The sequence below is a fragment of the Trachymyrmex septentrionalis genome, unplaced genomic scaffold (assembly GCF_001594115.1).
Source record: "Trachymyrmex septentrionalis isolate Tsep2-gDNA-1 unplaced genomic scaffold, Tsep1.0 scaffold223, whole genome shotgun sequence".
Classification (NCBI taxonomy): domain Eukaryota; kingdom Metazoa; phylum Arthropoda; class Insecta; order Hymenoptera; family Formicidae; genus Trachymyrmex; species Trachymyrmex septentrionalis.
Window position 1 is genome coordinate 166,874 of NW_017305379.1, and position 14,804 is coordinate 181,677.

The window sequence follows — 14,804 nt, forward strand, 5'->3', positions numbered from 1 at the left end:
GAAAGACGAGATACACGAGAGATAATGTGTGTGTGTGTGTGACGATTCTTAAAAGACTTAAATCATCAAAGTTATGTCAAAGTGGAATTAAAATGTGAACATCGTTAAATATTATAAAGGATGAACTTCAATTCCTTAAGTAAAATAATATTTTGTCATCTTTAACTTCCAAGTGTATGAAAATGTATTATTTTAATTCAAAACATTGGTTTAAAAAAACACGCAGTTAATGAAATTGAATTGCTTAGTTTCAAAATAAACAGCGTTCATATTAACGTAAACACTTAGTAAATAAATTCAATTCAAGTAAAATTAATACGTTTCTGGACTTAAACTGTTTAACTCCATTGTTTAAATTGACAATAGAATAAGGTTAATTTTACTGGAATAAGGTTAATTTTATTTTAATTAATGATACATTGAGTAAAAACAGAGGAGAATGGAGATTTACAGAAATAATTAAAAATAATACAAATTCGGTATTATAAATTTAATAGTGTTCTGGACATCTTGTTAAACATGCACTGAGAAAAAAGTGTTGGTATTTGTGACTGTAATTGCATAGTAAAATAATTATGATTAGGAGCTCTATTACTACTATGATGTTAGTAATAATAATTATTTTTATAGTTCTATATACCAAAAAATAGCAGTATAATAACTATAAAAAATGGAGCTCCCGGCCATAATTATTTTACTGTGCAATCATATATACACAACTTTTTTCTTAGTGTGGTATTTAAATACTTTGAAAAACTCGCGTGAGCAATTTCACTGGAGTTGATTTTGCTCGATTTTGTTCGAGCTATTTCAAAGTACACAGTGTGCATTCCTTCAATATAATTCTCGACGTTATGACAATGCAGATTCGTGTTGGCACATTTGCGAGATTTTACGTCAATTTGTAAAAGCTGTTATCATACTTTACAACAATCAGTTAGAATTAGAAGAGGAAGAGATTAGGAGAGATTACTTCTTTTTTTTATTTTTTTTTTTTTGCGATAATAAACGGCGTTCATTCTTTCCATCGAACAATCACCACCCTTGGCCTTAGCCTTCCAGTCAATTCGCTGGCAATATACCTCACGGGGCATCATGCAATTACGTGAGGCGTCAGTGATTACAGAGCCCGACATCGTTCAGCCAATAAAACAACGTCACAACGTCGCGCCGCTGTGACCTTTTTAATCATGCGTTTACAGTGCCGGTGGTTCTATGGTATGTTTTATGGTATGTTAAGGAGTTTTTTTTTTTAGTTCAAAATTCCTCTTTAATTAAGAAAATCACACGTTTCCAAGTAACAATTTCACATCAGCATTTTAATGGTACAACATCGATGTAATATGTGACAAAAGTAGCTGGAAATTATTTATGCACGTTATCATGATTAAGATAAGTGCGATTGTATTATCAGTCTGTTTGATAAGATCGTACCGTATACATGAGTCGTATTTTTCAACTGATATAAACATTCTTATTATGTCATTTTGATGTTATAAACATTTTATTATTGTATATAGCTGTAGAAAATTCACGAGTTTGTTTTCTCGCCTTCGCATCAGCCAATGAAATTATTGATTCCAGTCTAGTCATTGGGATTTTAAATTCTAGAGGATATATATCGCAAAGCAAACATCATCCCATTTTAGATTAGATTTCACTTCCCCGTTTGCTGTTTGATAAAAAAATTTGATGAAAAGCTAACGAATTTTCATTCGAGTAATCGTCCGATAATGTAGAAATAATATGTTCAAACACAATCTCTTTGTGTTTAAACGTTTTTCGATCAGTGAATCTCAAACAAAACATATCTGTTAAAGGTGAAAGCGGGGAATAAATCTTCTTGTCATCCATTTGCGTCCATATTTATGACAATTCGTTTACTTTTGACATCTTTACGATAATACTTCTTTGAAGAATATGCTCTACGTTACTTTCTTCTGTTTCCATATGTTTATACATTTTTAATTTCTAATCTTAATTATTATTCATATATTTTATCTTTACCTTTTTTATAACATATCATTCGCATCATTCACTTTTACAATCCTCTTTATATTTAACGTTTTTTATTTCAAAACATTATATAAATATTAACTTATATTTCATGGTCTGTATTCAAAACGCGCTTTTATCGATAAATGTGCGCTTTTATTTCTGACATTCTATAGTACATGTTCTATAGTACATGTAACGTGAACTATTGCTAAATGCGTGTTAACATAAGCGCGTTCTGAATACGAGTCTATATTTCTATGCTTAGAACACTGTAAGATTAGATAAGAGTAATGGTAACCTAATCCTTTGTGTTAAATAACATTTTGTTATTTTTAACTTCTATGTCAAAACGTAATATATCCATTTCTGTGGTTAGTTTCAAAGTAAACCTCATCCGTATTAACGCGTATGTATTTACTTAATAATAAATTAAATTTGAATCAATACATTTTCTTGAATTAAATTGTATAACTTCACTGTTTTAGTCAAATTAACATAACGATATATTGGGAGCAGTGATGACTCATAAAAATAATAAAAAATAACTCACGTTAGATATAATTTGACATTATGAATTTAACAGTAAGAGTTCGATAGAAAAAAGTTTTATATTAATGTAATAAATGTTTTAAGAAAAACGATATCTAATAATAGTAATTTAATTGAACGTCCCATTAATTCACATTAAAGCCATTGTTACATATTGATTTGATTTGAATGTAAAAGTAAAATGTAGATACTTTGAATTACGAAATATATTATTTTACCTAACTAATAATAAAGTGTATTGAAATATATTATTTTACCTTAATTAATAATAAGTGTATTGAGGATTTCGCGATTTTACACGTTTTTATATGTTTACATTAAACACCCAGAGAAATTTAAACATTATTTTTTTAATCAGATAAAATTTATTTGATTTAAAGAAATTATGTTCAAATCCAAGAAATGACGTTCAAATCATTTCTTTAAATCATATTAATTTGGTTTGAGTTTAAAAAATAATGTTTAAATCAAAGAAATTTTTTCACAAATCAAAGGAATTTTTTCTTTAACCGTACAGCAAAGAAAATTTTGTTAAGCAACTTTTTCTCTAGGTGTATCTTTACATTAATTTGTGTACGACGGCTTTAATGTGCACCAATGTGAGTTCAATCGAATTAGCTACAATAGCGAATTCGGCCACTCACGCTACATTAGATGCACATTAATTAAAGGTACTGCTTTACAGTACACTACTTAAAGTATCCAAATACAATGGTATATAATGCAATATAACATTGATAATGAAATAATATGTATACTATATTCTGTTAAATAACGTGATAATGGCTCTGTTATAAAATTCTTTAATATGTATTATGATTAATTCTTGTTCTCTTAGTTCCTTGCGGGATTTAAATGTATAATCAATCTCATTAAAGAATCTTACAACAATTGCAAAGCTGTTTTCTCTGCTGAACGCAGCCATTATCGTTACTGAGTATTTAATAGTTTAGAATATTTACATGCTTTTACATTTAACTTTACTAATTTCATGTATAGTAACTTCTTTTTTTTAGTATGCACTAATCTAGTACAACGTAAATTTGACTGTAAAGAAAAGTCTTTGAGATCACCTCTGCGCCCAGAGAAATGTTTCTTTGCTATGCGATTAGAGGAAAAAATTTCTTTGATTTGAACATAATTTCTTTAAATAAAATAAATTGTTTTATTTGATTTCAAAAAATAATGTTGAAATCAAAGAAATTTTTTTCTTTAACCGCATAGGAAAGAAACATTTCTTTAAATCGAAGAAACCTTTCTCTGGGTGTGATGTTTATCGTTAAAAAATTCATGCCAACATGAATTAATTCAATCCTCAAGCGTAAGGCACGTGCGGCGTTTAGACACGTCGCCATGGCGGAAGCGAACTCACACACTCTCTCTCTCTCACACACACACACACACACACACATGTACGTACAGTACATGTAGCGTACATACGCGGATGCTGTCGAGGAATGCGATATTCGCGGGCAGCGAGCAAACGCCGACGGGTGAGAGTACGGAAAACCTGGAGGTCTGCCAATTTGCGCGACGTCCAAATGACCGTGCCGTGAGAGGACTTTGCTCCTTCGGGGTTCCCTGACTTTACGCGTTCGTTCCGCGTGTACCGGCGAAATTGCATTATCAAACTTCTCTTCCTTCTCTCCCTTTCCTTTCTCTCCCTTTCATGAGCAATACAAATTATATTAATAGCGATGCGCTGGGAAAATAGAAAATTAGGAACCTACAATGTTGACAATCGGAGGCAGAATGCTCCTCGGGATATTTTCTTAAATTAGAAAATTAACGAATTTATTCTTTTCAACGCTGCCCCATAATTAGAGATTTTCGAGCTTCAAGATCCACATTCATATCTCATTTAGCGCGTTTCATCGTACGTGTGAATCGTGCGCGAGACATTATCTGGGTCTGAGAATCGAACAGCTCACAATTAACGTTAAATGCACGATGCGAGTAGGGAGCCTAAATTTTCTTGCCTCCACGGTACAAAATCGCCGTCGTCGGCGATTAATTCTCGCGATTAACGCGAACGAAATCGGCGAGGAGGATGAGACGTGTATCGTGGAATTGTAATTAACGTACACGATAAATTAGTACGAGTAGTACGACGATAAATGTCACGCGTAAAACATTTCGTATATATTTATGTATATATGTATATATGTATGTAATGTATCTATATCTTTATATAAAAATATATTTTACCATATATACATATATATGTACTTTTCATTGTATATAGAGTGGTAGTTAAGCATTACATAATTTTGGAGACTCATTCTCATCACACTAAATTAAAGGCGGCTCCCCAGACGACATGGCCAAGTACGTCAATATTATAGCAAATATTACACACATAAACACACACATGGCATGATTAGCTATATATTTAGACCAATATTCAGCGAATGTACGTACATCATGGCCACGTCGTCTGGAGAGCCGTCTTAAGACGAAAACTTCGTAAGACCATATGTTTGAAACAGTTTACTTTCAAAAATATAAAGTGTCAAAATTCAAGGAAAAATTCCAAAAAAATTCGGATTATTTTAATGAAATTGTGTACATTTTAACTACAGTTTTTTCGAAATTTTTGGGAAAAACAAAACTTTTCCTTTAATTTTGACATTCTTTAAAACTCTGACACTCGTTTCTACCAATGCAGTTTAACTTTCAACTTACTCGTCATCTTTTTCTTATTCTTAAAACTAGAAAAAGATGAGTTAATTGAACCGAGATTAAAGTTAAACTGCATTGGTAGAAACGGGCATAAGTCATTTTGAACGATATATGATCATATAAAATTTTTGAATTATGTAACGTAAAGAATCATCTCTTAAAATTTGTTAGAGTATATATTGGATGTTAAAGGAGCAATATTAACTTAATTCCGTGAATTAAATAACATTTTGTCACTTTTCATTCCCATGTAAGTCAAAAAGTAAATGAATCCATTTTTATAATGATTAGTGTTTCACAGTAAATACTTTTTAAATACACAACCTTACAAATACTTTCAAAAAACGTCAAAGCATATACGCGAGAATTACTTATAATAATTTTGCATATTTATTAAAGTAATGATGAAAAATTAATCCGAAACACTGAATGTGATCCGTCCTATGTAGTACAGGATCGGAAAATCAATCGTGAACTAATGGTTAACAGTACAGCTTATAACCATTCTGTATATATTTATGTATATTGCAATGTGGATACGGGTAAGGATCGCAGATAAACGCGATCTCGTCGATTCAATATTGGATGCAGAGATCGAACGGCAGCCGGTCGCGAAAGTATTGACCTTCTCCGCGGCGTTTTCCGCATTCCGCGTCGCGTCCTCAGGGTCAGTAATCGCGGCGCCGCCGACAAAACTTCCACCATCGCGGCTCACCGCTGAATCATGGACCGCTAAACTGCGTGGCGTCTTTAAAGGAACGAAGAAAAAAAGGAGAGAAAAAAAAACCCGAGGAAAAGAGACTCGTCTCCGCGACGATCTGGCACACCGCTGCCCGACCGCGATCTCGCGACGAAATCTAAGCCGCGTACACGGCTTATCTTGTAGAAAACAGATAAACTCGATGCATCGCGAGCCGAAGTAGAAAGGCTGACCGGTAACTGACCTCTAATCACTACTTAAGACAGTCGCGTGAAGTCCTTGAAAGCTTCGTGAAAAGGAGCGAGTATGGACGCTAAACAACAAGAATATAATTACGATAGCGGCTAATTGCCGTTTTGTAGAATACGGTGTCGTGAGAATGTCCGACTATTCTGCAACCGTGCTCCGAAATGCGATACAGCCGTTCTTCTGGCAAAACCGACATTGCGCCCGTTCCGGTAGACGTCACTTGCCAGGAGGAAGAAAGAAAATCAACAAGATTTAGAAATATTCCTCAAATCAATCGGCTATGTACATATACTTAGTTTCCTGAATTCACGTGCGATTCACGATCGTGAATTCTTGACATTCTGAAAATCTCGACTTGTTTTTGCGACTCGACGTGAGAACAAACGGTCGTTTTTTTCCCCCCCTTCAAATAAACACAAACAATTTTTTGCCTGCCAAAGGCATGAGAGATCGGTCGCGATCGAGGAATTTCGCAAATCCGCGCAACTCGCGCCGCCGCGGCTCGTCGATCGCGAGAAGGAAGACAACATTCTGGGTTACTCACCGAAAGCAATTCCTCCGGCACGACGGCGACCGTTCGGGGGGAGAGGGGAGACCGATCGGAGACTCGGCGGTATATCCTTCCGTAGAATCCCGGCGAGAATTAACCTCGCGGCGGAGGTAACCGCGTTATCCACGTGTACGAAACGTATTCAGACACACCCGACACTGTTGGCACACGCGAGAAACACGCGAACACCGCGCGACCCGCTGACACGTACGACGGTGCGCGATTTCACGGCAATGGAATTTTGTCACGTCGCGTGTTTTCTCAACGTACGGTACCGCAGACGCTCATGTTGCTGCACCACGGACAGTGAATTACCATTCCAGCTCCTTCCCTCTCCAAAGGAGTTTCTGGGCGTGGCTTAGCGCCGTAGAGATCCGAACGACAACGACTGCGCGCGAGGCGCACTCGCTCGCCGAAAACGCGAACTAATCACGCAAAACCGCGCGCGGGCGATTTGAATTCATTGTTTGATTACCGAAATGAATCGCTAACGCTTCTTTCCTTCTAAATAATACACTAATCCATAAAATATATTCTATTTTATTATATGTATGCGTGTAACAAATATTTTTCATTATATATATAAAGGGTGTTCGGTAAGATTGTAATAACACTTAATTAAGAGTAAATTTCTGAGATCATTTTAAGATGAAAATTCTAACCAAAGAGTAAAGGGTAATAGTTTTTGAATTATAAGCACTTAAATATCGCGCTTACGTAAGGTTAGATTTTTCGTTGTATTATATCTAAACGCACGAACTTTAGATCATATGATTCGATAATTTTAAGTGCTTATAATTTAAGTTACTTATAAAAAATTTAAGAACTATTATCCTCGATATTTTGATATTAATTTTCGTCTCAAAATCTCAGAAATCTACCCTTACGTATTGTTGGTTTTTATCGAATAATTTGTATATTGTACTATATGGCACGAATAAAAATCGCAGACAAATGCGATAACAAAATTTCAGTAAAAATAAAAAATCTAAAAATAAAAGAAATAAAAATGACAAAATCAAACTTTGTAGTTAACTTTACCGACTCGTAGTAATTTATTAATTGCAAAGTTCATAATTATCGATAATAGATAATATAATATTTTATATATTTTTTGTATTTTGTGAACCGCGAAACTTTGAATGACCAAAAATTAGCAAAGCATTGGTGGACAAAAAAATCAGCAAAAAAACATTTGTAAATTTCTAAAAGTTTTTGATAGTAAAAAATTTTAACTGTGAAATTCTAAACTCTCAAATACAAGTAAAATATCGGAATACAATCAAGTAAGAAGCGAAACTATTATTAAAATTCCAAGAGTTGCAATTTAGAAAAATTTTGAAAAATTTGTAAGATTTTAGATAAAAATTTAAGTTTTTAGAAATAGACAAAATAAAAAAAATATACTTAATAATCACCCAGCAAACGAGAATGGATTAAAATTTTTTTCTATGCGTATTTTGAATACTTTTTTTTAGATTTAATTGGATTCAATTAGATTCAATTGGATGCAATTGGATTAAAAAACTGCATTTTTTATTCCAAATTTTGAATCGAGCAGTATTCACAATGCACAGAAAAAGCTAATATTATTTTTAGATTGAGAGGCATAGAGATATACTCCATGCAATTCCTATAAATGAATAAAAATACACAATTGAAAAGCATTCATTTTAACATTTGTGAATCAATATTTCTAAAAATTTGAATCCATTTCAATCCATTTTCGTTTGCTGGGTAGATACTAATTAACTATCTTAGCAGTTGTAATTTTAAATCTTCCTAAAATTTTATATATGTATAGCTGCAAAAATTCAAATTCTCAAAAATTGACAAAAAGTCAAAAGAGTATCGGACGGCATATATCATCAGGTGAAAAATAGTATAATTGACAGAAATTTAAAAAATTTTCATGATAATGCAGATAACTCAAATGCCGGTCATTCAGTGAATGTTCAGTACTGCTAACGGTATTTTAAGATGTGCTAACTGCTAAGCTAAGATGTTTCTGCAACGCGGCAGCCGCTTCAGTTTGTTAATACATATTTCTCTGTGAGTTAATGTGATACAACATTCACGATGCACACCACGAATTTACATCAAATGCCAAACAAAGTACGTGCTATAATTTTATGTATTTAGCCACTTGATTATATGAATATAGTATGCGTCATCAAAACATAACCTTTCGAATAACAATCGTAGCATTCATAATTACTCGCTGACTTGCAAAAATTTAATATATATTTTTCCTTATCTCTATTTTTGACATACATAATATTTTTCCAATATGTTTGTTAAAAGATTGCATAATCTTTTCATTAAGAAATTTTTCATATTATTTTATATTGGACATGTTACTCTTTAGTATTTTGTAGCTGTTACACTTTTTATTTTTAGAGCGAAGCAGAATTGACTCCGGAGGAAAAATGGAGGCAAGTTACAAAATTATATAGTTATTTTATAACAAAAACCTTTTGTCGGTTTTTATAGTTTGACTTGTAACGTCTATGATTAGAAAAAAAAAATCTGGAAACGTATATTAATGTAATTTATATGAAACTAATTTTTTAGAGTGGAGCACATAAAGATGCACGAACAGCATCGAGGTCACGAATCTATGCACGCAGAAATGCTGCTTATATTGTTAGTGACGTTAACAGTAGCACAGATTGTACTGATTGAATGGAAGAAGAGGCACTTTAAATCATACCAGGTGGAATAAAATATTGTTTTCTTTATCACATTTTAAATATATAAAATTATATATTAATACAATATTTTTTTGCAGCTTGTAACACTAGTAGCCATGTGGATTATTCCATTTGGAATTAGTTTGAAGAATCACTGGTGGAGATTTATATTTTTATGGCTTTTATCCTCGTGTATAACAGGTTTAGTAGTAAGAAAAGCCATTCAGAGACCAATCGAAGGTACCACACCCAGGTAATGCCAAGTAATTATTAATGGTGTATCAGCAATAATCATGAAATAATAAAACTTTATTTCTTTGCAGATTAGTATACAAATGGTTTTATTTTATTTATAAGCTCAGCTATGTATTGGGTATAATCGGATATATTTTCATTTTGCTTACATTCTTTGGTCTAAATATCATATTAAATGTTAAGCCTCATGTTTGGATGGATTGGGGCATGTTGTTCATATTTTATGGTCTTTACTTTGGAGTATTAGGAAGAGATATTGCTGAAATATGTGCTGACACAATGGCATCACATATCGGAGTACATATTAGACATATGCATTGTATAAGACGTTAAATATATATTATATATATATGTAATTGTACGATGTTTAATGTGATTTTCAGTATTATACTCCCGATAGCATGCCAACCAGGATTCTGGAAGTAAATGTTTGTGCAGTATGTGGAAATAAACTTTTAGTTTCTGAGCATGAAGAAGGTGTGATCGAAAATACATACAAGCTTACTTGCGGTCATGTTTTTCACGAGTTTTGCATTAGGGGCTGGTGCATTGTGGGGAAAAAGCAAACTTGTCCTTATTGCAAAGAGAAAGTCGACTTAACGAAAATGTTCCGCAATCCGTATCCTTTTATAATGTAACACGAAAAAAATTACTACTAACAATCGTTTTATGGTTCAAAAAATATTTATTAAATGCCTTAACGAACAATGCAGTTGGCAACGGCCGCACGTTTTATACGGTCAATTGCTGGATTGGTTGAGATGGCTTGTTGCATGGCAACCGTTAATTTTGTTTCTAGTTCAAGGTATCAATTGGTCTCTGGGCCTTGAGTAAGTAACAATGTTGGTAAAAATCAACTGCTCTCACATGCATCATTGTTATTGCAACGCTAAAGAGAATGATAACTTATTGTTAGGCATCTCAATACTGTGTTTGTATTTTTGTACATGTTGTTATTATTTTTTACTCATAAAAAAAGTTTTATTAGATAGGAAATGTAATGCCAGTAAAAATCAATAATCCTACTCGTGTCTAAATTAGTAATGATACTACATGTTGATTCTAGAAAAGAGATGTTCGTGAAAATAGCGTTCCAAAAATCTTACAATAAATATATAAACATTTTTGTAAATTAAAGAAATAAAAATAGAAAAATTTATTATATGAAATCTTTCATAATAACAAATATTAAAGCTTAATGAGAATGTGTAAACTAGATATAATGTAAATATATATCTAAAAAAAGCGTGCCACATACTAAATGAGTGATTTAATATAAGAATTAATGAAAAATGTGATATTTTTGTCTTTTCCTTCTGAAAAGAGTTTTTGAACGCATGTTAAAAACAATTGTTTTTGAAAATGGTTGTTGCATGAATAATATTTCATGAAAGACATGAGCAGGATTAAATCATTGTCCTATTATCTTCTACATTGCTCTATTTAAACTAATTATTCCGTCTGAACAGTTTTAGCAGTTAAATATCAAGTTATAGTGAAGTGTTAAATTTCTATTCATTTGTCTTTTATACTTGCAAATGTGTTCTAATAACTTCCTACTATTAACAAATACATTCCATCATTCCTAACTTAAGCCAGTAATGGGTACTGCTTCCAATATTTGCTTTGTCAGAAAATATGCATTTACGAGAAAGTCAAGAATGCATGTATGTATTCCGTAAATTGTATAATTACTTACAAAATTATTCATATTATAGTATATAATTTATGTAAAAAATGTTAAGTTTACATCAAATAATTGACATGTACATATCTTCTTTCAAATTGTGTTAATCATATTCTCTGATTAATAATGTTTTGCAATTGCGAGATGCAAATCGGAAAAGTATTTCACATTTATAAAATTATAAATTATAAGTGATAACTAGAGAAAATTATCCATCTAATAAATATCATGTTTCTTTTTATTAGTGAATAAATATCGATATTTTTAACTCTGCCAGATTCCGTTAAATTTGATTGCATAAGTGTTCTTCAAAAAATTACTTTTTGATTTAATTTTCATTTCTTAGTAAATCTTTTACGAGTAATAACATTTTTCTAGTAAATATCACACAAGTTTCGCAACATTTAAAAAAAATGGAGATCAAAGTATTATATTATACATGCATATGTATTATCATTGTTGTATTATAGTTGCACTTAACTCTGTTGCTAGTCGCTCTAAATATTGAGAGATGTTTCTAAAATATAATATTAATTATTATTTATAGTACTTCCTTTTTAAGATCGTTCTAAAGAAGAAGAATATCCGATATATGTTACATTCTTAACAGTTAGTATAACTATTACTTTTATTCTGTTCCTTTTAATTCGACAAGTGTGAAGTTTGTTAGTGTATTGTGCTGTTTGATTATAATAGAATGTAACATATATCTCTTGTTGTATACAGAAAATAGTATGTAATCAACTATTTGTAAAGAATGCAGCTATTGTGAAGAACACATCTTTTGCAATAAAATTATGTACAAAACGACATACTTAGCTGTGGTATTCAATTCCTCCGTATTGCGTTCTTGTTAGTCCAGTAGTTTTCATGGAAGAAAAAATTCGTTCGTTGAATTTCTAAAAAAACTAAATCTTAAAGTAATAGTTTAAATTACATTAATGTGAAATGTATAACTGTATTTATTTTTAATCAATTTCTAACTATTGTTAACTCTCTCACGACTAAAAAATTTATTACAAGAATCAGCATCATTTTAATAATTATTGGTAAATTTAAGATATTTTGAGAATAAAATATTTATAAGTAAGAGAATAAGATTATTAAAATTAGATATTTTGTAAATTAAAATATTAATATATATTAATTATTTTTCATAGTAATATTAGCGAAAGTAATATAAACGTTGAAAAGGAGTGTTGTTTAGTTATGAGGGAGTTAAGGTGTATCTTTGTTTCTTGTAAGCAAACGTAGCAATTTTCCCTGAGCACAATCAATATTGCTTATAACTTATACGTAAGAACTTTAAATGAATTTGCGATTATCTTTTTCTTTTCATAATTTTTACAGAGTAACAAATACGAAGGAGGATCAGCATGAAAAAACATTCGTAACGGATGTAACGGATTAACTACTACCGCACGCTATATTGTTAGATAATTTTTCTGCTAGCACCGACAGATAAGTTCCTATTTACACACTCGAAATCTCTTACTAAGAAGTAGATCTGAGAAAGGATATGATCTCGTTGGACGCGTATAGGGTTCAAGATAATGTATACATGTGTGCGTGTATGTGTGTGGGCATAGTAAGAGAGAGATAGAAAGACAATGATAACAACTTGTCAGTGATGTTACTAAAAGACTTTAATTAACTTTCTCGTTATTATCGATAGAAAAACAACTTTCATCACATCACGTATCCATAGGTACTTGTCAGACCATGTCGGACCCGTCGCGAGAGTATTATATATAATTCGTATTTATATTTATATTTATATACATATATATTTGTCTATAAACCTAAAGTCTTTCGTGGACACTTGTGGGATGAAATTCCAGGGCGAGGTGTACAGGGTAGCGCTAGGAAAGTGAGGATAAGATAACAGAGGCCAAGGGTGTAAACACATTTAACGATTATCTTTCAACGAATTCGATGAAACAGAGATGGTGACGTTAACACTTGAAACTTGATCTTTGGCTTGTTGGATAGTTCAGACGCCACGAAACGACGGGATCGTTAGGATGGGTCCAGGGGCAGACATTCACAAACACGGGGAAATTTTATAGATATATTTATTGAGTACTTAGCGTGTAAGAGTATAGAATATATGTTACCTTATTGTTAAATATCATTACATGGTAAATATATTTCTATATATGTATATGTATATGTGCTCACACATATATTTATACATATATATCTCGTGATGTAGTCTTTAAAATAAATTTGCGCGCGCGCGCGCGCGCGTGTTTACATGTGTGTTCAAGATATTTACATAATCGCAATTAATATGTACAAGTTCACGAAAAACAGAAAGTAAAGTACAGACGAACGGGCGAGCGTTGTGTATCGGTCGTGTCGGTGATCGCCGGTTCGCCGTTTGAGTCCCACGCGAGGATACCGAGTGTCGGGACCCGAGCCGCGTTCACCGTCACGCCAATGCCAAGAATAGATGCCAGTAAAATTTTTACTTCCTCCGTTTCCTCTTTTTCCGTGTATAAATTGACCGCCGTCTTTATATGAAAGTATAAAGGTCGCTACGGTGAGATGATTTTTCCTTTTTTTTTTTTCCTTTTGCGGGCACGGGTGTACGAAACTACCATCGCTACGGATATAATTGTAGGTACCCTAATTAACAACATCAACGTCGCTTACGATTGTGGGCTCTTTTTTTTTTTTTTTTTTTACGTAGCAGCTCTCTTTTTCTTCATCTCGTTGCCCGCGAAAACGATAATGGAGGCTTCCTACGACGCTTCGAACACAGCGAGGTGCTTACGAGATTCGTTAAAAGTCTAGGATAAAAATTCTCACGACACGTGTGGTTCCTTACATTCGGATATGAAGCTCTCTGTTTTGGATCTTTCGAGGATTTCTTGGATACGGTGATGTCATTTGCGCGAAAAACGATTGCAATCCTTTACAGAAATCCAATTAATACTGAAATGTGATGAATTATTTATCTTGAGTATTAAAAGCACTGTTGTTTGATACTTAATAAGTAATTAATCATTAGTATTACGTTTTTCTGAAGTAAATAATCTCTAGTATTAAATTTCTGTAAGGAATGTGTACGACACGCGCACAGAGTGAGAATCGCCTCGTGGTTGATCTTCAGGCGCGTTCACCGTGTCCGAAGTATCGCGAAGACTCCGTGTTGTATCAGTCGCAGGGCCACAAGAAGCGCTCCGTCGTCACCGGAACGGAACGATATATCATTCTTTTTCGTATTATATGTACAAAACGAAATATCACGCGACCGCCGCAAATTTCTCGGAGGCATGTAGAAAGAAGCGCGACGAGCGCGTCCGACGAGCGGTGTCTCTCGCGACTCGCCTGTGTATACATTATATATAATATATATATATATAAAAGAAAAAGCGCACGACTTCCTTCCTTTCCCCTCGCAATAACTATCGTTATAACGCAACTCGCATATTT

At 32.8% G+C, this 14,804-nt stretch overlaps 2 protein-coding genes across 5 annotated transcripts in view; one reads left to right on the forward strand and one right to left on the reverse strand.

The window, feature by feature from the left end:
* LOC108748499 (protein kinase C and casein kinase substrate in neurons protein 1) overlaps window positions 1-7,021 on the reverse strand; it is a 62,229-nt gene extending 55,208 nt beyond the window's left edge. For all 3 annotated transcript variants that reach the window (XM_018486716.1, XM_018486717.1, XM_018486714.1), the window contains exon 1: window positions 6,723-7,021. The gene's annotated coding sequence lies outside the window, so the exon portion shown is untranslated. The remainder of the gene's footprint in view (window positions 1-6,722) is intronic.
* Window positions 7,022-8,692: 1,671 nt separating this feature from the next.
* Window positions 8,693-13,540, forward strand: LOC108748480 (RING finger protein 121). Of its 2 annotated transcripts, XM_018486675.1 has the most exons (8): window positions 8,693-8,843; window positions 9,129-9,163; window positions 9,303-9,444; window positions 9,520-9,674; window positions 9,745-9,973; window positions 10,060-10,295; window positions 10,390-10,506; window positions 12,714-13,540. In XM_018486675.1, exons 1-8 carry the CDS (start codon window positions 8,808-8,810, stop codon window positions 12,772-12,774), a joined length of 1,011 nt encoding a protein of 336 aa, XP_018342177.1. In that variant the 5' UTR covers window positions 8,693-8,807; the 3' UTR covers window positions 12,775-13,540. The 2 variants fall into 2 exon arrangements, with proteins under 2 accessions (XP_018342177.1, XP_018342178.1); XM_018486676.1 differs by lacking the exon at window positions 12,714-13,540 and having other exon boundaries at window positions 10,390-10,583.
* The last annotated feature ends 1,264 nt before the right edge of the window (window positions 13,541-14,804 follow it).

Excerpts from the sequence above, each read along its gene's own strand:
- LOC108748480 (XM_018486675.1), top strand. The coding sequence starts at position 8,808 with ATGCACACCACGAATTTACATCAAATGCCAAACAAA. Across the intron at positions 8,844-9,128 it reads TACATCAAATGCCAAACAAA|AGCGAAGCAGAATTGACTCC; the intron begins GTACGTGCTATA and ends TTTTATTTTTAG. Across the intron at positions 10,296-10,389 it reads ACGAAAATGTTCCGCAATCC|TTGGCAACGGCCGCACGTTT; the intron begins GTATCCTTTTAT and ends CGAACAATGCAG.